The following is a 24,243-nucleotide window of genomic DNA, read 5'->3' on the forward strand; positions in this document are numbered from 1 at the left end:
TGGGAAGCGCTATATAATAAAATATTTTAAGCTTTGCAGGTCATGCAGTGTGTCACATGTATTCAGTTATAGCACAAAAGCAGCCATAGCCAATAGTAAACAAATGAGCATGTCTGTGTTCCAGTAAAATGTTATTTGTAGAGGTGGGGTACGATGACTCCTGTCTGTAATCTCAGCACTTTGGGAGGGCGAGTCAGGTGGATCACAAGGTCAAGAGATCGAGACCAGCCTGGCTAACATGGTGAAACCCCATCTCTACTAAAAAATACAAAAATTAGCCTGGTGCAGTGGTGCACGCCTGTCATCCCAGCTACTCTGGGCTGAGGCAGGGGAATTGCTTGAACCTGGGGGGTTGAATGTTGCAGTGAGCTGAGATTGTGCCACTGCACTCCAGCCTGGTGACAGAGTGAGACTCTATCTCAAAAAAAAAAGTTATTTGTAAACATTAGATTTTGAATTTCATATAATTTTACATGCCACTAAATATTCTTTTCCCTTTAAATTGTTTAACAATGTAAAATGAAAAAACAAAACAAAACAAAAACACGAAAACAAAACCACACACACATTTTTAGCTCTCAAGCCCTATGAAAACAGGCAGCAGGCTAGATTTGGCCTGTGGGCAATGATTTGCTGACCCTTGCTTTAAATAATGTGAACATGTAACTTTGATGAAAATAAAAACAACAAAGACACAAGAAGAGTGAAAACAATTGGGAAGAATAATTGCAAATTTGTCCCATATCATGCCTATTACAAAATTTCTTTTTACCAGAGTCCATTCTGAAGGACATGGGAAATAATTCAGACAGAAATATACTGTCTCCTAGTTGTTTACAATCCTGTAGGCTGTGTAGAATTAAGGCCCCTTTTTTCTATAGACATAGAATCTGTCCTCTAGGGATCAAGTGACTTGCCCAGAATCATAGTTTATAAGGGACTAGAATTGAGACTAGAATCTATTGCTTTTTTCCTCTTCATTGCTTACTGCACAAATAATACGTGACTATATCCTTGTAAAAAGCACTACAGAAGACTGTATTTTCAAAATCACTATTCTCCTGCGTCTTGTCACAGTCCCATTCCCCTCCTTATACACACTCAGAGTTAATCAATATTGCAATGTGGTCACTACCATATGTTGTAGTGAGAAAATAGTTCTATTAGTTAGGGGAGAAAAATCACAAACCTTCAATTTTTTTTTTTCCTCCAGGCACTTAAATTCCTAGCAAAGTGCCATAAGAAAAAGAAACTATTTGCTTCTTGGCGAGGACTCCAAGAACTCACTGATGCACGCCGAGTTGAACTGAAGCAACAAGTGGATGACTATGTCAGAAGACATTTGGTATGTAGGCTTCTGTGCCATATCAGTATTACATTATTCCAGTGCATGATATTGATCAACAAAACAGTATCTCTCATATATATATGTGTGTGTGTGTGTGTGTGTGTGTGTGTGTGTGTGTGTGTGTGTATACATTTATTGCTGGTATAAAGTAATGCATTGGCTTTTCCATAGAAGTAATGGTATATCTTTTTATAGTTACATAGCCATAGAGGTATAGTCAGTGGTGAAGGAGACTCTGCTTTAAATCAGTTTTTTCCCATACTACGTCAATAAGACTTGTTCATTGCTTCTTTTGCAATATACAGTAAAACTCGAACTATTTTGAACCTTCCAGAAAGAGTATATGTAATTGTCAATCAATGATTATTCATTCTTACATTTGTTGGACTACTAATGTACCTCCAGAAGCCAATAAGATATAGCATTTGACTATTTGCCTCTTATGATCTTACCACAAATATACTGCTAGCGCCTTTATCCCAACAGAAATGTCCATATCTTTGACTTTCTATGACCACAGTATTGCAGGTCACGTGTTATTCACTTCTCCCACCTGAATTCTTGACCATCTACTCCTATGTGTCTTCAAAGGTCATTTCCCTTTCTGCCTTGGGAGTAACTCACCACTCCTGACATTAATTTTAATCACCTGCACCTTTGCTGATTACCTCTACTTTCTTTACTCTTACAGTTTCTCCCATGCTTTCACACTTCTGTAATTTTATGGACAAAGTTGGCAGTTTATACATTTCAATCTATCAGAATTATTCCCTCATTTGAACCAACCACTCATAGTGTATCTTGGTGCTTTTCATGAGTTTTGTTGTGATTGTGGTGGTGGTGTTTGTGCCTGAGTTCATTCTCTCTCTCTCACACACACATACATACACACACACACAGATACACACACACACTTCTCAAATTTGAAGGTTCTGGATAACTGATGTTAGAGGTTTAATGTGATATTTAGGCAGTCCTGTCATTCACCCTTTCATTCCTCCAGAGCGCCCAAAATGAAAGGACTTTTTGTAACAAACAAAAACCACTATACAAATGGAAATGAAGTGCAAATATATTAGTAGCTGAGCATGTATCTAGTAATCACTGGAACACAGCAATGGTAAAACCTGAATTGGATAGCATAGCTTAGTCCAGGAAGTGTAAGTAAGCCCTCTTACTTTCCCCTCCTGCTAATCTGGATTTAGGGACCCAAAACTTAATGGAGTCTGTGGAGAAAGAGAGGAGGAAAAAACCACCCTTCTATGTCAGGCCCTCTGTGATTACCATAAAGAGGTAGACAGTGGAAAAAGTCCTGACATTTGTTTCTGGCCAAGATGGAGTAACAGGGACTAGATTTACTTCCTGCCTGAAACAACCAGAAAAAGAAACAAACATAAACAGATAAAAATGTATGAGAAAATCGTTTTCAAGACCCTGGACATCAGACAACAAAGAACAATAATTTCTGAGAGGGAACAAAGCGAGCCCTATAATTACCCCAGCTTACTGCCTTGAAAGAGTTTTTAGGCCATAGCTCAAGGAAGAGAAGAGCTCTTTAGAATCCTTGAGTTAAGGAGATGGCACTGAGAGTCTGGTGACACCAAGGGAGCTAGACTTCATAGAACAGAGTACCAGAGCAAAGAGAGCTGCAAAGAGAGAGAACCCCAGATATCTACAGAATCTACCCCTTGAGTATTCTCCAGAATACTAATCAGCATGTACATGTGAGGAAATTATCTAAAGCCAAATTTTCCAAACAGTCATCTGAAAAGGTAAGACGGAAGTGTGTCTGGAACTCACATAGGTCCAGGAATAGTGCCTGTTCCCATCAAATACACTGGAGAAACTCATAATTCACAGGGTATTGTGAAGCGTACTCAGGAAGACCTTCCCTTAATAGTAGATTATGATTAGCCTAGACAGCTCCATTCTGCCAAACAAATTATAAAATCAAGAGTCAAAAAAAGATTAAAATGTTTTCATGTAATTTAACAGCATTCCAAAAAAAGACTCAAAATTTTAAGAAATGTCAAAATATCCAGCACCCAACAAGGTAAAAGTCACAATGTCTAGCAGCTAATCAAATATTAAAGGCATGCATGGAAGTAGGAAAATATGACCCATAATGAGGAGGATATTCAATCAAACCAACCCAGAAATTACATAGATGTTAAAATTGGCAGAGAAGGGCATTAAAACAGTCATTATAACTGTATTCTATATGTTCAAAAAGTCAAGTAGAAATATGGAAAATATTTTTAAAATACCTGAATCAAACTCCTAGAGATAAAAACTTCAAAGTATGGTGTGAAAAATATACTTGATCAAATTAATAGCAGATTAGACTTTGCTGGATGGAAGTCTAATAATAAATTAATAATAAAGGTGAAGCCATAGTAGTAGATACTGCACAAAATGAGTCACAGAGAGGGAAAAAAGAGAAAAATATTTGAAAAGACCATTACTGAGCTGTGGGACTGTAAGTGACCCAATAAATGAAAAATTGGAATCCCTGAAGGAAATGTAGAGAAAAATAATGGCTGAAAACTTTCCAAACTAAAAATGATAAGCCCATACCCAAACCAGTTAAGGCACAAGTACATGGAAAAAACTGTGCCAAGGAATATCATAATCAAAATTGTCAAACCAGTGATACGTGAAAATCTTAAAAACAAAAAAAATTTTAAATGTTATATAAAGACAAAAATTACATTGCTCAGTAGGAACAGTGCAAGCAAGAAGATACCTTGCTTTAAAGTACTGAAAGGAAAAAAAGTTGTCCAACCTAGAATTCTGTACCTGGCAAAAAAAATTGTTAAAAAAAAAAGCTTTTTCAGACATACAAAAGCTGAAAGATTTGATCACCAGTACACTTGCACTACCAAAAAAGAATTTAACATTCCAGAAATGTTATAAAAAATGTTAAATTCTTTTTATTCGTATAGATTGAGGGAGTAAAAATGCACATTTACATGCTTATATTGCAAACTCCTCTCCAGCAAAATAAACAATCAACGGTAAACAGCCTATAGAATGGGAAAAAATAGTTGCAAGCTATACATCTAACAAAGGGCTAATATCTAGAATCTACAAGGAACTCAACTCAAGAAGAAAAAAACCCATTAAAAAGTGGGCAAAGCCGGATGCTGTGGCTCATGCCTATAATCTCAGCACTCTGGGATGCCAAGGCAGGAGGAATACTTGAGCCCAGGAATTCGAAACCAGCTTAGGCAACATGGTGAAACCTGGTCTCTACAAAAAATTTAAAAATTAGCCAGGCATGGTGGTGCCTGTCTGCAGTCCCAGCTACTTGAAAGGCTGAAGTGGGGTGATCATTTGAGCTCAGGAGGTTGAGGCTGCAGTGAGGCATGTTCATGCTACTGCACTCCAGCCCGGGCGGCCGAGAGAGACCCTGTCTCAAAAAAAAAAAAAAAAAAAAAAAAAAAAAAGGTGGGCAAGAAACATGAACAGACATACAAGTGGTCAACAAACAATGAAAAATGCTCAATATCACTAATCATCAGAGAAATGTAAATTAAAATCATAATAAATAACCATATTATACCAGTTAAAATGACTATTATTACAAAGTCAAAAACAACAGATGTTAGCAAGGATGTGGAGAAAAGGGAACACTTACACACTGTTGGTGGGAATGTAAATCAGAAATGTTAAGTTCTTTAAGGTGTAAAACACTTAACATTTCTGTTTAAAATGATGCCAGGAAAAGATACCAGAGAGAAATCTGGCTCTACATAAAGAAATTAAGAGCACTGGAAATGGTAATTACAGCCATGTGTCACATAATGAATTTTCAGTCAGTGTTGGGCCATATATACAACAGTGGTCACCTAATATTGTAATGGCATATTTTTACTGGACATTTTCTATATTTTTATATGTTTACATATGCAAAAACTTACCATTGCATTAAAATTGATTACAGTATTCAGTACAATAACATGCTGTACAGATTTGTAGCCTAAGAGCAATAGGGTATACCACATAGCCTACATAGGTAGTAGTCTATACCATTTAAGTTTGCGTAGGTACACTCGATGACAGGCGCACAGTGACAAAATCACCTAACAGCACGTTTCTCTGAACCTATTCCTGTCGTTAAGCAAGGCATGACTGTACTTGGGTAAATATACAGTAGTCCCCCGTTAATCTCAGAAGATGCATTCCAAGACCCCCAATGGAAGACTAAAACTGCAGATAGTACTGAACCCTGTATATATCATGTTTTTTCCTATACATACATACTTATGATAAAGTTTAATTTATAAATTACACACAGTAAGAGATTAACAACCACAGTAATAAAGTAGAACAATTATCATAATATACTGTAATAAAAGTTATATGAATGTGGTCTCTCTGTCTCTCTCAAAATATCTTATTGTACTCTACTGCAGGTAACTGAAACCACAGAAAGTGAAACCTTGGATAACTGGGGGATTGCTATACTATTGAAAGGTTCTTATACTATATATGAAGTGATATGTTATCATCTGAAGGTAGATTTATAAGTTAACCATGTATGGTATGAACCTTAAAGCAACCACTAAAATTTAAAAAACGAAGAGTTATAGCTAACAACTGATAATAAAATAGCTAATAAGTCTACAAAAGAGATGAAATTGAATCATAAAATATACTTGATCAAAAAAGGCAGAAAAAGAGGAAAAATAAAGTGATGGGACAAAAAGAAAGCAAAATGATAGACTCAAATGTGATTGTATCAGTAATTACAATAGCTAAAAATGGTCTGAACACCCCAATTAAAAAGCAGAGTAGCAGACTGAATAAAAAAGCCTGATTATATGTTGATTACAAGAAGCATACTTTAAATATGAAAAAAGGTGGAACAAGTATAATGATAAAGGAATCAATTAAGAGGACATAAGAATTTTAAATGTTTATATACCTAATAACAGTGCTCCAAAATACATGTAGCCAACATGAATGAACCTTGATGACATGCTAACTGAAATAAGCCAGATACAAAGGACAAATATTATCTGATTCCACTTATCTAAGATACCTAGAGAAGGCAAATTGATAGAAATAGAAAATTGAATTGCGGTTTTCAGGAGTAGAAGTTGGGGAGTAGGATGAGAAGATAGTATTTAAAGAGTATGGAATTTCAATTTGGGCAAATATAAAAGTTCTGGAGATGGACAGTGGCAGTGGTCATGTAACAATATGAATGTACTTTAATACCACTGAACTGTACGATTAAAAATGTTTAAAATGATAAATCTTATGTATATTTTACCACAATAAAAAAATACATGAAGCAAACACTGATAGAACTGTGATGAGGAATAAAGCCACAATTCTTTCAATAACCCTCTCAACAACAACTTATAGAACAAGCACACAGAAAAGCAGCAAGGATATGGTAGATATGAACAACACTATTAAACAACTTGATCTAATTGACATTTTTGGAAAACTTCACCAAATAACATTCTTCTTAATGAACATTGCACATAGAACATTTACCAAGATGGACTATGTTCTGTACCATCAAATAAATCTCAATAAACTAAAAAATATATATATACAAAGTATATTCTCTGCCCACAATAGAATTAAGTTAGAAGTCAATAACAGAAATATCTCTGGTTATGTTACCAACTATATGGAAACTAAACAACACACTTCTAAATAACCAAAGGCTCAAAGAAGAAATCAGAAGGGAAATTATAAAGTATTTCAAACTGAATGAAAACTCCATCTTTCACAACTTGTAGATTCCCCAAAAGCAGTATTTAGAAGGAAATTTTTATCACTAAACACCTGTATTTTAAAAAGAAGATAGGTCTCAAATCAAAGGCCTCAAAGAGCTGGGCACAGTAGCCTGTGACAACTACTTGGGAGGCTGAGGCGGGAGGATTTCCTGAGCCCAGGAGTTTAAGGCTATAGTGGTCCATGACTGTGCCTGTGAATAGCCACTGTACTCCAGCCTGGGCAACATAGCAAGACTATGTCTCTTTAAAAAAAAACAAACAGAAACAGACAGCCCCTTCTTTCTCACTAAAAAACAAAAACAAGAAAACCCTCAGCTTATAACTTAAGAAACTAGAAACGGAGAAAATTAAACTCCAAGTAAGCAGAAGAAAGGAAATAAAGATCAAAGGGAAATCAATAAACTAGGAAACAAAAGCAATAGAGAAAAATAAATGAAACTAAAAGCTGATTGTTTGAGAAGATCGATAAAATTTATAAAACTGCAGTCAGACTGATCAGGAAAAAGAAGACATAAATTACCAACATCAGGAGGTAAGAGAAGTGACATCAATATAGACTATACAGATATTGAAGAATAAGAGAATATTAGTACCTTTATACCAATACAACAATTTTTATGAAATAGACAAATCCTCAAAAGACAAATTACCACAGTTCACCTGAGAATTAGATAAAATGAATAATCTCATAAATCTATATGTCTACTAAATTGTAGCTGAAAACCTCTCCACAAGAAAACTTGCATGGCTGGATTGCTTCACTGATTCATTTAAGAAGGAAATAATGCCAATTCCATAAAAAATTGAAGAAGAGGAAAAACTTTCCAACTCATTTTATAAGACCAGCAATACCCTGACACCATAACCAGAGACCTTACAAGCAAAGAATTTCAGAACAATATTCCTCATGAACATTTATCTCAAAATTCTAAACATTAAAACTTTTAACAACATGGATAAATCTCAAAATAGTTATTCATTTAGCAAATTGAATCTAACAATATGTTGAAAGGCTAGTATATCATGAACAAGTTAAGTTTATCTCAGGTATAATTTACCATATTAACAGACTCAGACTAAGAAAAATCATATTATTATATCAATAAATGCAGAAAAAGAGCTTGACAAAATACAACATCTAGTCCTGACACCCCACACACCCCAAGAACGAAATCTTAACAAACTGGGAATTTGGAGAAAATTTTCTCCACTTGATGAAAGATATCTATGAAATACCTACAACTGACATCATGTTCAATGACAAAAGACTGAATGTTTCTCTTCTAAGATTAGGAACAAGGCAGAATGTCATTCGGCACAATCATAATCCCATCGGGTTTTCTTGTGGAAATTGACACACTGATTCTAAAATTCATATAGAAATACAAAGGACCTAGAATAGAATAGCTAAGTAACTGCAAAAAAGAACAGAGTTGGAGGGCTAACGTTACCTGATTGCAATTATAAAGCTATAGAATCAAAACAGTGATATTGATACAAAGATACAAAAACAAATCAGTAGAACATACTTGAATCCAGAAATAAATCCACATGTATAGCCAACTAATTATAGACAGAGATGCACAGTTAATACAGTAGAAAAACTGGAGCAATTGGCTATCCATATATAAAAAAAATTGAACTTGAAGCCATACATCACTTCATATACAAAATTTAACTCAAAGTAGATCATAGGCCTAAATGCAAAACCTAAAACTATAAAACTTCTAAAAGGAAACAATGGAGAAATATTGTGACCTTTTTTTAAATTATCATTTTTATTTTTATTATACTTTAAGTTTTAGGGTACATGTGCACAACATGCAAGTTTGTTACATATGTATACTTGTGCCATGTTGGTGTGCTGCACCCATCAACTCATCAGCACCCATCAACTCGTCATTTACATCAGGTATAACTCCCAATGCCATCCCTTCCCCTGCCCCCTCCCCATAATAGGCCCCAGTGTGTGATGTTCCCCTTCCCATGTCCAAGTGATCTCATTGTTCAATTCCCACCTATGAGTGAGAACATGCGATGTTTGGTTTTCTGTTCTTGTGATAGTTTGCTGAGAATGATGGTCTCCAGCTGCATCCATGTCCCTACAAAGGACACAAACTCATCCTTTTTTATGACTGCATAGTATTCCATGGTGTATATGTACCACATTTTCTTAATCCAGTCTGTCACTTATGGACATTTGGGTTGATTCCAAGTCTTTGCTATTGTGAATAGTGCCGCAATAAACATACGTGTGCATGTGCCTTTATAGCAGTATGATTTATAATCCTTTGGGTATATGCCCAGTAATGGGATGGCTGGGTCATATGGTATTTCTAGTTCTAGATCCTTGAGGAATCACCATACTGTTTTCCACAATGGTTGAACTAGTTTACAATCCCACCAACAGTGTAAAAGTGTTCGTATTTCTCCACATCCTCTCCAGCACCTGTTGTTTCCTGACTTTTTAATGATTGCCATTCTAACTGGTGTGAGATGGTATCTCATTGTGGTTTTGATTTGCATTTCTCTGATGGCCAGTGATGACGAGCATTTTTTCATGTGTCTGTTGGCTGTATGAAGGTCTTCTTTTAAGAAATGTCTGTTCATATCCCTTGCCTACTTTTTGATGAGGTTGGTTGTTTTCTTCTTGCAAATTTGTTTGAGTTCTTTGTAGGTTCTGAATATTAGCCCTTTATCAGATGACTAGATTGCAAAAATTTTCTCCCATTCTGTAGGTTGCCTGTTTACTCTGATGGTAGTTTCTTTTGCTGTACAGAAGCTCTTTAGTTTAATTAGATCCCATTTGTCAATTTTGGCTTTTGTTGCCATTGCTTTTGGTGTTTTAAACATGAAGTCCTTGCCCATGCCTATGTCCTGAATGGTATTGCCTAGGTTTTCTTCTAGGGTTTTTATGGTGTTAGGTCTAACATTTAAGTCTCTAATCCATCTTGAATTAATTTTCGTATAAGGAGTAAGGAAAGGATCCAGTTTCAGCTTTCTACTTATGACTAGCCAATTTTCCCAGCACCATTTATTAAATAGGGAATCCTTTCCCCATTTATTGTTTTTGTCAGGTTTGTCAAAGATCAGATGGCTGTAGATGTGTGGTATTATTTCTGAGGACTCTGTTCTGTTCCATTGGTCTATATCTCTGTTTTGGTACCAGTACCATGCTGTTTTGGTTACTGTAACCTTGTAGTATAGTTTGAAGTCAGGTAGCGTGATGTCTCCAGCTTTGTTCTTTTAACTTAGGATTGTCTTGGCAATGCCGGCTCTTGTTTGGTTCCATATGAACTTTAAAGCAGTTTTTTCCAATTCTGTGAAGAAACTCATTGGTAGCTTGATGGGGATGGCATTGAATCTGTAAATTACCTGGGGCAGTATGGCCATTTTCACAATATTGATTCTTCCTATCCACGAGCATGGTATGTTCTTCCATTTGTTTGTGTCCTCTTTCATTTCACCGAGCAGTGGTTTGTAGTTCTCCTTGAAGAGGTCCTTTACATCCCTTGTAAGTTGGATTCCTAGATATTTTATTCTCTTTGAAGCAATTGTGAATGGAAGTTCATTCATGATTTGGCTCTCTGTTTGTCTGTTACTGGTGTATAAGAATGCTTGTGATTTTTGCACGTTAATTTTGTATCCTGAGACTTTGCTGAAGTTGCTTATCAGCTTAAGGAGATTTTGGGCTGAGACAATGGGGTTTTCGAAATATACAATCATGTCATCTGCAAGCAGGGACAATTTGACTTCTTCTTTTCCTAACTGAATACCCTTGATTTCTTTCTCTTCCCTGATTGCCCTAGCCAGAACTTCCAACACTATGTTGAATAGGAGTAGTGGGAGAGGGCATCCCTGTCTTGTGCCAGTTTTCAAAGGGAATGCTTCCAGTTTTTGCCCGTTCAGTATATTGGCTGTGGGTTTGTCATAAATAGCTCTTATTATTTTGAGATACGTTCCATCAATACCGAATTTATTGAGAGTTTTTAGCATGAAGGGCTGTTGAATTTTGTCAAAGGCCTTTTCTGCATCTATTGAGATAATCATGTGGTTTTTGTCTTTGGTTCTGTTTATATGCTGGATTACGTTTATTGATTTGCATATGTTGAACCAGCCTTGCATCCCAGGGATGGAGCCCACTTGATCATGGTGGATAAGCTTTTTGATGTGCTGCTGGATTTGGTTTGCCAGTATTTTATTGAGGATTTTGCATCGATGTTCATCAGGGATATTTGTCTAAAATTCTCTTTTTTTGTTGTGTCTCTGTCAGGCTTTGGTATCAGGATGACGTTGGCCTCATAAAATGAGTTAGGGAGGATTCCCTCTTTTTCTATTGATTGGAATAGTTTCAGAAGGAATGGTACCAGCTCCTCCTTGTACCTCTGGTAGAATTCAACTGTGAATCCATCTGGTCCTAGACTTTTTTTGGTTGGTAGGCTATTAATTATTGCCTCAATTTCAGAGCCTGCTGTTGGTCTATTCAGGGATTCAACTTCTTCCTGGTTTAGTCTTGGGAGAGTGTAAGTGTCCAGGAAATTATCCATTTCTTCTCGATTTTCTAGTTTATTTGCATAGAGGTGTTTATAGTATTCTCTGATGGTAGTTTGTATTTCTGTGGGGTCGGTGGTGATATCCCCTTTATCATTTTTTATTGTGTCTATTTGATTCTTTTCTCTTTCCTTCTTTATTAGTCTTGCTAGCCGTCTGTCAATTTTGTTGATCTTTTCAAAAAACCAACTCCTGGATTCACTGATTTTTTTTGGAGGGTTTTTTGTGTCTCTCCTTCAGTTCTGCTCTGATCTCAGTTATTTCTTGCCTTCTGCTAGCTTTTGAATGTGTTTGCTCTTGCTTCTCTAGTTCTGTTAAGTTTGATGTTAGAGTGTCAATTTTAGATCTTTCCAGCTTTCTCTTGTGGGCATTTAGTGCTATAAATTTCCCTCCACACACTGCTTTAAATGTGTCCCAGAGATTCTGGTATGTTGTGTCTTTGTTCTCATTGGTTTCAAAGAATATTTTTATTTCTGCCTTCATTTCATTATGTGCCCAGTAGTCATTCAGGAGCAGTTTCCAGTTTCCATGTAGTCGAGCAGTTTTGATTGAGTTTCTTAGTCCTGAGTTCTAGTTTTATTGCACTGTGGTCTGAGAGACAGTTTGTTATAATTTCTGTTGTTGTACATTTGCTGAGGAGTGAATAAAGCTGTATTTTTAATAAAGTTCTTTTAACCTAAGTGCTGAAAAAAATTTTAGGGGTCCTGAGCTGTTAAAAATAATCAGCCTGGCCACCTATAAAACATGGCCAATGAATCTCTTCTTTTTAGTTATTATTATACTTTAAGTTCTGGGATACATGTGCGAAACGTGCAGGTTTGTTACATGGGTATAACGTGCCATGGGTGGTTTGGGACCCATCAACCTGTCATCTACATTAGGTTTTTCTCCTAATGCTATCCCTCCCCTAGCTCCCCATCCCCCGATAGGCCCCACTGTGTGATGTTCCCCTCCCTGCGTCCACGTGTTCTCATTTTTCAACTTCCACTTATGAGTGAGAACATGCAGTATTTGGTTTTCTGTTCTTGTGCTAGTTTGCTGAGAATGATGGTTTCCAGCTTCCAGGACATAAACCATGTCCCTGCAAAGGACATGAACTCATCCTTTTTTAGGGCTGCATAGTATTCCATGGTGTATATGGCCAACGAATCTCTTAAGTGCTTATCAAGCATATTAGCAACTCCTCCCTTAGCCAAGCACCAGAACCTAATTGGAGAGAGGGGCAGAACCACAACTGAAAGTTTTTAAAGCAGAGATGGAATGAGGACAGACAGAAGCATGCCTTCTCTCCAATAAATAATCAGTTCCTAAGCTCTGTAGAGAGGACATATTGCTTTTAACAGTTTTAATCATTTACAAATTTAATCGCCTTTATAAAAATTATATACCCAAGCCCCACACACCCCAAGAAATTCTGATACAGTAAGTTTTGTGTGGCTTCATGTACCTATATTTTTTAAATTTATTTATTTTCAGAGTGGTAAAATAGATAAAATGTAAAAAGTACCATTTTAACTATGTTTAAATGTAGTGTACTAGCATTGAGTACGTTCATATTGTTTGTGCAACCATCACCACCATCCATCTTGAGAACTTTTTTCATTTTGCAGAACTGAAACTCTGCATCCATTAAACACTAACTCACCATTCCCCCACTACCCAGCTCCTGGCAACCACCATTCTACTTTCTGTCTCTATGAATTTGCCTACTCTAAGTACCCCATTAGTGGAATCATACTTCGTTGTTTCACTTGGTATAATGTCTTCAAGGTTCATGTTTTAGCATGTGTCAGAATTTTCTACTTTTTAAAGGCTGAATAATATTCCATTATGTATACTACATTTTGTTTATCCAAGGAACACTTGGGTTCCTTCCACCCTTTGGCTATTGTGAATAATGCTACTGTGAGCATGTGTGTACAAATATCTGTTTGTGTACTTGCTTTCAATTCTTTTGGGTGAGTATCCAGAAATGTAAATGCTAGATTATATGCTAAGTCTTTTTAAAAATTTTTTGAGGAACTGCCATACTGTTTTCCATAGTGGCTGTACCATTTTACATTTCTACCAGTCACACACAGGGTTCCAGTTTCTGTACATCCTTGTCAGCATTAGTTATTTTTGTTGTAGTCGTTGTTTTTGATAGCAGCTAATAGATACGAAGTTGTATCTTATGGTTTGAACTTGCATTTTCCTAATTAGTGAGTTTGAGCATCTTTTCATGTGTTTACTGGCTGTTTCTTTATCTTTTTTCAGAAATGTCTATTCAAGTCATTTTTTTTCCACAGGATTATATTTTGTTCATTTTTTAATCAGGTTGTTTTTTTGTAGTTGTTTTTTATCTCCTCTCCCGTAATTCCACAGTGTCTGAGAAAGTAAAGTATGGTCACATACGAAAAAGAAAGACAAAAAACTTCTCCACCATTATTTTTATCTAAAACTTTTAAGAGACTATTTAATACTTGCGTAAGAATACAAGATAGACATCAATCATAAGATTCAATTGATAAAATGAGAGACAGCTAAGCATTCTAAAACCTCTGCTAAGTGGTTGGGTACTTTGATACCTATGTCCTCTTTGTGATAAGTTTTTCTGTCCTGTGTTTCCAGGGCTCTCCAATGTCAGATGTGGTCAGTAGGGAACTCCATGCCCAAGCTCAAGAACGACTGCAACACTACTTCATGGGCAGGGCCGTGGAAGAGCGAGCCCAGCAGCACAGAGAAGCTCTGATGGCACAGATCAGCACCAATGTTGAACAGCTAATGAGTATGTGCTCATTTTACTTTTGTTCTCTAAAAGGAACAACCTATGCAAGGTTTGTGACATCCAAAACCTTCAGAAGGAAACCATTAGTAAGCATCTTTAGCTCATCCCCTAACCTCAGGAAATTTTTACATAGATCAGACCAGCACATAATGTTTTCAAATGATGCAGATTTTATAACCTCCTTCTTATGTGTTTCCCCAAGCCTTGCCATCATTCATATGTGTCACCCCGAAGTTATTAATTTCAGATGCTGAGCCCTACTAGCCATCTTTTACTATGTAATCTGAAAAGCTTTTGGTCATATTTTATAAGTAGATGATGACAATAGTTACAGTGTCATTCTCTTGTAGCGCATTTTATAATTTTTTTTTATTTTTTTGAGACGGAGTCTTCCTCCGTTGCCAGGCTGGAGTGCAGTGGCGTGATCTTGGCTCACTGCAACCTCTGCCTCCCAGGTTTAAATGATTATCCTGCCTCAGCTGAGACTACAGGTGAGCACCACCATGCCCAGCTAATTTTTGTAGTTTTAGTAGACACAGAGTTTCACCATGTTGGCCAGGATGGTCTCGGTCTCTTGACCTTGTGACCTGCCTACCTCGGCCTCCCAAAGTGCTGCGATTATAGGCGTGAGCAACTGCGCCTGGCCTATAATTTTTAATGAAGTACTTTTACAAAAATTAATTCATCATAACCACTGACCCATTTAACGAGAGATCCCATCCATGAAGCCCCTGTGTTTCAGTCAGCCTCTTGGATTTCTTTAGTGTATGTGAACAGAAAGGACCAGTGTTTTCTTTAATGGCTACTATTTGGGAATTTTATATTTTGAAATTGGATAAATGGCTGAAACTGAGCCTCTCATCTATAGGACGAGGTTCTATTAAAGTTTCTGTTCTTTAAATAAACCATCTTGGCCAGGCGAGGTGGATCACGCCTCTAATCCCAGCACTTTGGGAGGCCGAAGTGGCGGATCACGAGGTCAGGAGTTTGAGACCAGCATAAGCAACATGGTGAAACCCCATCTAAAAATATAAAAATTAGCTGGGCATGGTGGTGGGTGCCTGTAATCCCAGCTACTCGGGAGGCTGAGGCAGGAGAATTGCTTGAACCCGGGAGGCGGAGGTTGTAGTGAGCAGAGATCGTGCCACTGCACTCCAGCGTAGGTGACAGAGTAAGACTCCGTCTCAAAAATAATAAAATAAATAAATAAATAAACCATCTTACAAAAATCTACATCTTTTTTTATTCCTTTAAACACAGAAATGGCCGGGCGCGGTGGCTCATGCCTGTAATCCCAACATTTTGGGAGGCCGAGGTAGGCAGATCATCTGAGGTTAGGAGTTCGAGACCAGCCTGACCGACATGGTGAAACCCCCATCTCTACTAAAAATACAAAATTAGCCAGACATGGTGGTGCACGCCTGTAATCCCAGCTACTCGGGAGGCTGAGGTAGGAGAATTACTTGAACCCAGGAGGCGGAGGTTGCAGTGAGCTGAGATCGCACCATTGCATTCCAGCCTGGGCAACAAGAGCAAAACTCCATCTCAAAAAAACCAGAAATGGGCCAAATATGTTGACTCATGGCTGTAATCCCAACACTTGAAGCTGAGGCAGAAGGATTGCTTGAGTCCAGAAGTTTGAGACCAGCCTGGGCAGCATAGTGAGATCTCTACAAAAAAGAGAAAAAATATTAGCTGGGTGTGGTGGCATAGTCCCAGGTACTTAGGAAGCTGAGGTGGGAGAATCACTTGAGCCCAGGAGGTTGAGGCTGCAGTGAACCGTGATCATGCTACTGCACTCCAGCTTAGGCAATAGAGCGAGACCCTGTCTCAAAAGTAATACATTCAGAGTTGGAATGCTGTTTCTGCCTGCAGGGTTACAGCTCTGTAGCTTCCAAGTTCCTACCTGCCTGGCATAGGACTCTTGTTCTCATCTATTTATTTTCTGTCCACTACAGAGGCACCAAGTCTAAAGGAGGCAGAAAGCAAAGAACCTGAGCTCTTCCTAAGTAGATCCAGGCCTGTGGCAGCCAAGGCCAAGCAGGCCCATCTCACAACCCTGAAGCACATACAAGCACCCTGGTGGAAGAAGCTTGGGGAAGAATCTGGAGATGAGATTGATGTTCCAAAGGATGAGCTTAGTGTAGAATTAGAAACTTTATTCATTGGTGGAACCAAACCACCTTAGTGAGTTACCCTAAGAATTGACACAAATCTCATATTTTAGGAGATTATATTGGTTCTACCTCTGGCATGCTAGTAGACTAGGGCCATCCTAACTTATTAGTTTCCAGAGGTGACAAGACCTGCAGTAAGCAAAGAGTTATCTTCTACCTCTCTCTCAATTTTCTTTTTCTTTTCTCTGTATCCTCATCCTTGGCCACACACAGATTTGTGTGGCTTTTATTGTAGAACTAAACTTAGCATAGTGTTCTGTTGTTTACATGAAGTGTGTTTTTCTTTGGTTTCTGCTGTTTTCCAACTAAAGATTTTTTTCTAAATAAAGATTTTCAACAATTGATTTGAAAAATTTGTCAGGATTATTTCAACTTTCCACATTTGTTATCTGGAATTCCTATTTCCTATTAACATAGGAGGTGTGTGCAGAGTTTATTAATGTGAGGAAAAGAAATGCTCAATTGAAGAACATTTCCCTATTTTCTATAAAGCAGTGGTTGAACTCATTTTCTATTTTGTTATTTCTAAAAGGAACTACCTACCAAAAAAATGCATTCTTTCTATTAAACTATGAGAACTATATAATGTACAGTTTCCCTTTTTGTCTTTTCTCCTAGGAATCTCAGAGTTAAATATAATGTTTAATTTTTGTAATAATCCTAGGTACCTTTATGATTATTTGGTTCCAACCTAATACTTTTCAATTTCCATGTTTGCTTTAAATATGTTTTAATACCATAAAATTGAAGCCACTTCAGTTTGTGTTTGTAACAATATGGAATTTAAGTTAAAATCAGTTAACAAATCATAACTCCATATCATAAAGAATCTGGAAGATGCTTTTTGTAAAATGAGTGAAAATACCCGTATTTCTGGATATAAGATCAAATTGTATGATGTTGTACAATCTCTAATGTTAACTTTAGTAAAATTCTAGTCAAAATTCCTATTTTTGTACTTATAATTGGAAAAGAAATGTAGAAAAATTATGTAAGAGTGTTGCTCCCAATTTAGCAGAGAAAATGCCAGATAATCTAGAACAATAATTTTTCTTGAGCCCATTACATAGCTGAGGACTCAAGCCAACCATGTAAACTGGGATAGGACTCTCTTTCTGTGAAATGAAGTATTTCATCTATAGCAGAGCACAAGAGAAAAGTGGCTAGGTAAGAAGAAATCAAATAAATTTGAATTATTTTATTATCAAAACCTGCTGTTGCATCCTCTGCACCTGTCACCTAGTAGGAGTTCACAAAAGTATTTTTAACATATTTATAATGGAAAATTTTAAGAACATACAAAAGTAGAGAAAGTAGTATAACAAACTCACTTTTACCCATCATTCAGCTTCAACAATTGTCAAACCAAGACCAATCTGACTTTAATTCCTTATGTTGAACCAAATTCAAGACATCATGTCATTTTATCAGTAAATATTTCAGAGCATATCTCTAAGATATAAGAATTATTTAGAGTAAATAATCACAATAATAGGCCACAGTGTGTGATGTTCCCCTTCCCGAGTCCAAGTGATCTCATTGTTCAGTTCCCACCTATGAGTGAGAACATGTGGTGTTTGGTTTTCTGTTCTTGTGATAGTTTGCTGAAAATGATGGTCTCCAGCTGCATCCATGTCCCTACAAAGGACACAAACTCATCCTTTTTTATGGCTGCATAGTATTCCATGGTGTATATGTGCCACATTTTCTCAATCCAGTCTGTCACTGATGGACATTTGGTTTGATTCCAAGTCTTTGCTATTGTGAATAGTGCAGCAATAAGCATATGTGTGCATGTGTCTTTATAGCAGCACGATTTATAATCCTTTGGGTATGGTATTTCTAGTTCTAGATCCTTGAGGAATCACCATACTGTTTTCCACAATGGTTGAACTAGTTTACAATCCCACCAACAGTGTAAAAGTGTTCGTATTTCTCCACATCCTCTCCAGCACCTGTTGTTTCCTGACTTTTTAATGATTGCCATTCTAACTGGTGTGAGATGGTATCTCATTGGGCAAGGAACTTCACATATAATACTGTGATCCCCTGCATCTCTCTAGATTGTTTTAAGAAACTTTACCATTTCATATGTCCTCCTTCCACTGATGAAGAAATCGGGCATTGAGACACAGGGATTTTGCTCCAGTTACTACAGCCAAATTAATGCTTGAGTGGAAAGACACTGAGTAAAGTGCTCAGACGCGACCTAAGACAACATTCTAGGAGTCAGGGTGCTGACAATGGCAAACTCAGATTTTCCTTCTTTTTCTGACACATTCTTCAGCCAAAGCAACATGCCCAGAAAGTTTCTTTCTTTTCTTTTTCTCTTGTCTTGTGCTCTCTCTGCTAACTCTTTTCCCAGAAGTCCTTTTCTGCACCAAGGTTTGACAATCACTAGCCAAACAAAGCCTGCTTCTCCTTCTTTTCCTTCTCCCCAGTACCCCAAAGTTTTCATGGCAATGGCAAATTAGGGATTGCCTGTTGAAACCAAGAGAAAGATAGATGGGTTTTGTTTTTGTCTGAGGAGAGACTCCAGTTATGGAGATAACCAGAAACAGGGAAGAAGAAACAACAGGTGGCAGACAGGTAAGGGGTGTTCTCTAACTATGAAGGCAAAGGGCACAGGATACTCAAGGCATCTGTGTGAGAGACTGCAAGTGTACAAAGAGATTGTGTGCATACGTGATAAGACTGGGCTATCATTTTTCTTCCTCTTGCTTTGTCTCATTCACTGTCCGTATTGCTGCTGGACAAAAATTACAGAACTAGGCCCCTAGGAATTTATGTTTGGATCCTTATGCCTTCTTCCTCAAGCAGAGAGGCTACTATCTATAAAGACTGCTATCCCATTTACCAGTCTCTCTCCCTTGCTCTCTCTCTTTGGATCTTAACCCTGAGGATCTGGAGATGGGTCTGAGCTCATTGTCCTGGTCTCTCTTGCATCTCCTTGCCTAAGCACTAAGATTGTACTGGCTGGCTGGTTCCATTCTTTTTCATTTTAGTTTGCTGTCGTTGGTGGTTTGATAATAGTGAGATGAACACCAGAGCCTAGGGCTAGTGGGTGGTAGGCTTCAGCCTTCTTTCTGACACCAGAAATTTGCAGCTTATAAGGACACTAATATCTCTCTGCACTCATTTCTAAACTGCAGACAGATAGTTGGTTACCCAACCTTTAAAACATCTAATGTGGAGATTGTTGCCTCTTTTAATTTTAGGGAAAGGATAGTCCTCAATCAATTTTGATTTCAAGAAGATAGTTCTTAAATATATAATGGAACTTAGTGGCAAAGTCCACTCTCTAGTTTAGTCCTTTGAGTAGACAGGGAAACTAACTGGACAGCAACTTTACCTCCTCTGGAATCATTTTATAATTATGCATTTCAACTTTAGATAGTATCTATTGACTTTCTGCTATAGATAAGGAAATTAGCCTGCTCATGGCTTCTAACCTTCTTTCTCCCACCTTTAGATTTTTATTTTTTTTAGTTCTAATAACATTTATATTCTGTTCTATTACCTTAACTTCCATAATTATTCAGTCTCCATTTTACATTGAAATCGATTCGGTCCTCACTATCAGTCTTTTACCATTTCTTCTCAATTTCTAAATATTTTTATTCACTTCTTGGTTATCTGGATTTTGTGGCCAAAATTCTGTCAAGGAAGAATTATGAGTATTGCATTTCTTGAGTGTTCATATATTTAAGAATGGCTGTCTTTGAGCTTTACAGTTAAAAGGACAACTCGACTGGACATAGCATTTTAGGATCACACTTTAGGGTCATTATTTTCCTCAGAATGGTGTAGACATCACACCACTATTTTCTGCCACTGAAAGATGCTATGGAGAAATCCGCGTGTAACCCAGGGTAGTTTAATTTCTCTCTCTCTCTCTCTCTCTCTCTCCCCTTCCCTCCTGCCCATCCCCTCTTTCCTATTCTTTCAGATTAAGGGATAGCATGCATAAAGTGCACTTATATGTAAAAATGACTCCTTCAAACTTAGCATCTTTTGGTTAAAAATTCATTATCAAATCTCTTTGAAGACTGGTAAATGCCTCATTATTTTCTTTAGGCTAAACAGTGTGCCAGCTTTTCTTTTTCTTTCTTTGTGAATGCCGTTTTCATCTTTCTTGGCTGCTGTCTGTAGATTCTCCAATATTTCTTTTTTTTTTTTTTTTCAGGCTTAATTTACTTTATTTTTCTTGTATAAAAACCCTATGTTGTAGCCACAGGTGGAGCCTGGGTCCGCTGCATGGAGACTCTGCTGTGGGTCTTGACGAGGTGTTCAGTGAATTCCTGATAGGGAGACTTGGTAAATACAGTCTTCTTCCAGAGGTCAGGGGTCAGGTAGCTGTAGGTCTTAAAGATGGCATCAAAGGTGGCCTTGGCGAAGTTGCCCAGGGTAGTAGTGCAGCTCCGGGCTGAGGTGTAGCAGTCATCGATACCAGCCATCATGAGCAGCTTCCCGGGCACAGGCGCTGAGACGACGCCAGTGCCCCTGGGTGCAGGGATGAGGCGCACCAGCACAGAGCCGCAGCGGCCTGTCACCTTGCAAGGGACGGTGTGGGGCTTGCCGATCTTGTTCCCCCAGTAGCCTCTGCACGGGGACAATGGAGAGCTTGGCCAGGATGATGGCCCCACGGATGGCGGTGGCCACCTCCTTGGAGCACTTAACACCCAGACCGACGTGGCCATTGTAGTCCCCGATAGCAACAAAAGCCTTGAACCTGGTGCGCTGGCCAGCACGGGTCTGCTTCTGCAGCGGTATAATCTTCAAAACTTCGTCCTTGAGAGAGGCCCCCAGGAAAAAGTCAATGATCTCAGATTCCTTAATGGGCAGGGAGAAGAAAGAGATATTCTCAAGGGACTTGATCTTCATGTCCTTGACCAAGGGGCTCAGCTTGGTGACAGGCATCCACTCCTTATCCTCGGCCTTGCCTCCGTGAGCTCTGCGACCCAGGCCCCGGATGCCACTGCCGAAACCTCCACAGAAGCCACCGCTGTTCCCCATCCCAGGGCCACCAGGGCCTCTGGGCTCCCCCCTGAACCAGCGTCATTCGCCATTTGGTGTTTTCTTGGAGAAGAAGTCCAATAGTTCTTAATTTCAGTATAATTCCTCAAATATTTTTGAGCACTTATCATGTCCCAGTGACTGTGCCAGGTGCTGGGAACTCAAAGAAAGTAATGAAGGACTCTCAGGAAGCTCTTTGTCTAGAGGGAGAGAGAATGAGAGATAAGAGGGGATGATAATCACACAGCCTTGTTATTGGCATTAAAAACCAGTACCAAGGCTGGTTTGGAACAGAACAGAGAACCCAGAAGTAAATAGAACAATGGAACAGAACTGAGAATCCAGAAATAAATCCACACATTTACAACTGAACTCATTTTTTCTCAACTTTTATTTTAGATATTGGGGGTACATGTACAGGTTTTTTAGAAGGGTATATTGCACTCAGGTAATAAGCAATACCCAACAGGTAGATTTTTGACCCATGCCCTTCTTCCTCCCCTCTCTAGGAGTCTGCAGTGTCTACTGTTCCCATGTTTATGTCTATGGGTATTCAATGTGTAGCTCTGTTAAAAGAAAAACTTCAGCCAAATTATACTTAAATTAGTTTAATTGAGCAATGAACGATTCCTGAATCGGGCAGCCTCCTGAGCCAAAGTAGGCTCTGAGACTCAGGTGCAGCCCCATGGTAGAAGAAGATTTATTGACAGAAAAAGGAAAGTGATAACAGAAAATGGAAGAGAGGTACAGAAGCAACTAGATTGGTTACAGTTCGGCGTTTGCCTTATTTGAACACAGTTTGGACAGTTGACTACATTTGATTGGCCAAAACTCAGTGATTGGTACAAGTGTAGACTACCATCTGTTTACACCTCCACTTGTTATAGTTCACAATACACAGAGAAATCTTTAGGCTGAACTTAAAATATGTAAGGAGGCAGCTTTTGGCTAAACTTGATTTAATAGCTCCCACTTACAAGAACATGTGATATTTTGTTTTCTGTTCGTACGTTAATTCGCTTAGGATTATGGCCTCCAGCTTCATCCATGTTGCTGCAAAGGATATGATTTCATTCTTTTATGAACGCACGTTTACCGCATTTTTGACAAAGGTGCCAAGAACATACATTGGGAAAAGAACAAACTCTTCAATAAATGGTACTGGGAAAACTGGATATTCATGTGCAGCATGAAACTAGGACCCTATCTTTTGCCACATACAAAAATCTAATCAAAAATCAAAATGGATTAAAGACTTCTTTTTTTTTTTTTTTTTTGAGATAGTCTCACTCTGTTGCCCAGGCTGGAGTGCAGTCGGTGTGATTTTGGCTCATTGCAACCTCCACCTCCAGGGTTCAAGCTATTTTCCTGCCTCAGCCTCCTGAGTAACTGGGATTACAGGTGCCTGCCACCAAGCCCGATTAATTTTTGTATTTTTGGTAGAGATAGGGTTTCACCATGTTGGCCAGGCTAGTCTCAAACTCCTGACTTCAAGTGATCCGCCCACCTCAGCCTCCCAAAGAACTGGGATTACAGGCGTTAGCAACCACACCTGGCTTAAAGACTCAATTCTAAGACATGAAACTACCAGAAGAAAACATTGGGGAAGCACTCCAGGACATTGGTCTGGGCAAAAATTTCATGAGTATAACCTCAAAAGTACAGGTAACCAAAGCAAAAATAGTTTTACCTTTTTTTTTTGGAGGGGGGAGCGGGACAGAGTTTCACTCTTGTTGCTCAGGCTGGAGTGCAATGGCGTTATCTTGGCTCACCACAACCTCCGCCTCCCGGGTTTCAGCAATTCTCCTGCCTCAGCTTCTCGAGTAGCTGGGATTACAGGCATGTGCCACCACACCTGGCTAATTTTTTGTATTTTTAGTAGAGATGGGGTTTCTCCATTTTGGTCAGACTGGTCTCGAACTCCCGACCTCAGGTGATCCACTCTTCTCAGCCTCCCAATGTGCTGGAATTACAGGTGTGAGCCACCGCGCCCAGTCAGTTTTACTTTTTTTACCCAAGATGATGGATTACAGACTTTCAGTATGCCTCAGCCATTTGGAAATAGTAAAATAGTGCATAAAGAGAAACTCAGTGCCAGGTGCAGTGGCTCACGCCTGTAATCCCAGCACCTTGGGAGGCTGAGGCGGGCAGATCACTTGAGGTCAGGAGTTTGAGACCAGCCTGGCCAACATGGTGAAACCCCGTCTCCATTAAAAACACAAAAATTAGCCAGGTGTGGTAGCGCATGCCTGTAGTCCCAGCTACTGGGGAGGCTGAGGCAGGAGAATTGCCTGAACCTGGGAGGCGAAGGTTGCAATGAGCAGAGATCGTGCCACTGCAGTCCAGCCTGGGCGACAGAGCAAGACTCCATCTCAGAAGAAAAATAATAATAGTAGTAATAATAATAATAAACTCTGGGAAGAAAATGGAAATTCATCAGAATAGTGAAGGACACCCCAGACCCTGAGGAGGAGAAGATTAAGCAGCCCCCATGATGGCATTCAGCTGATAAAGTGAGTGAAGCCCAGTACATGCGCGAGGCAGCCAATCCCAATCTCCCTCTATTTCTTACCTTTCTGCTAGTGATCTGTGCAACCCAGGTCAAGAGAGAGCACCCTGTTTCCT

The 24,243-nt window shown here is 38.6% G+C and overlaps 1 protein-coding gene and 1 pseudogene across 2 annotated transcripts in view; one reads left to right on the forward strand and one right to left on the reverse strand.

The window, feature by feature from the left end:
• Nucleotides 1–16,955, forward strand: part of IQCB1 (IQ motif containing B1) — a 73,794-nt gene extending 56,839 nt beyond the window's left edge. The window contains exons 13-15 of the mRNA XM_050781844.1: nt 1,214–1,345; nt 14,269–14,425; nt 16,384–16,955. Of these exons, the coding sequence (XP_050637801.1) occupies nt 1,214–1,345; nt 14,269–14,425; nt 16,384–16,613 (519 nt within the window). The 3' untranslated portion in view covers nt 16,614–16,955. The remainder of the gene's footprint in view (nt 1–1,213; nt 1,346–14,268; nt 14,426–16,383) is intronic.
• A 3,867-nt stretch (nt 16,956–20,822) lies between these two features.
• Nucleotides 20,823–21,671, reverse strand: LOC126949222 (40S ribosomal protein S2-like; annotated as a pseudogene). Its single transcript, XR_007723627.1, has one exon. The product of XR_007723627.1 is annotated as a 40S ribosomal protein S2-like (transcript).
• Nucleotides 21,672–24,243: the final 2,572 nt, after the last annotated feature.

Source organism: Macaca thibetana, chromosome 2 (genome assembly GCF_024542745.1).
Source record: "Macaca thibetana thibetana isolate TM-01 chromosome 2, ASM2454274v1, whole genome shotgun sequence".
Classification (NCBI taxonomy): Eukaryota; Metazoa; Chordata; class Mammalia; order Primates; family Cercopithecidae; genus Macaca; species Macaca thibetana.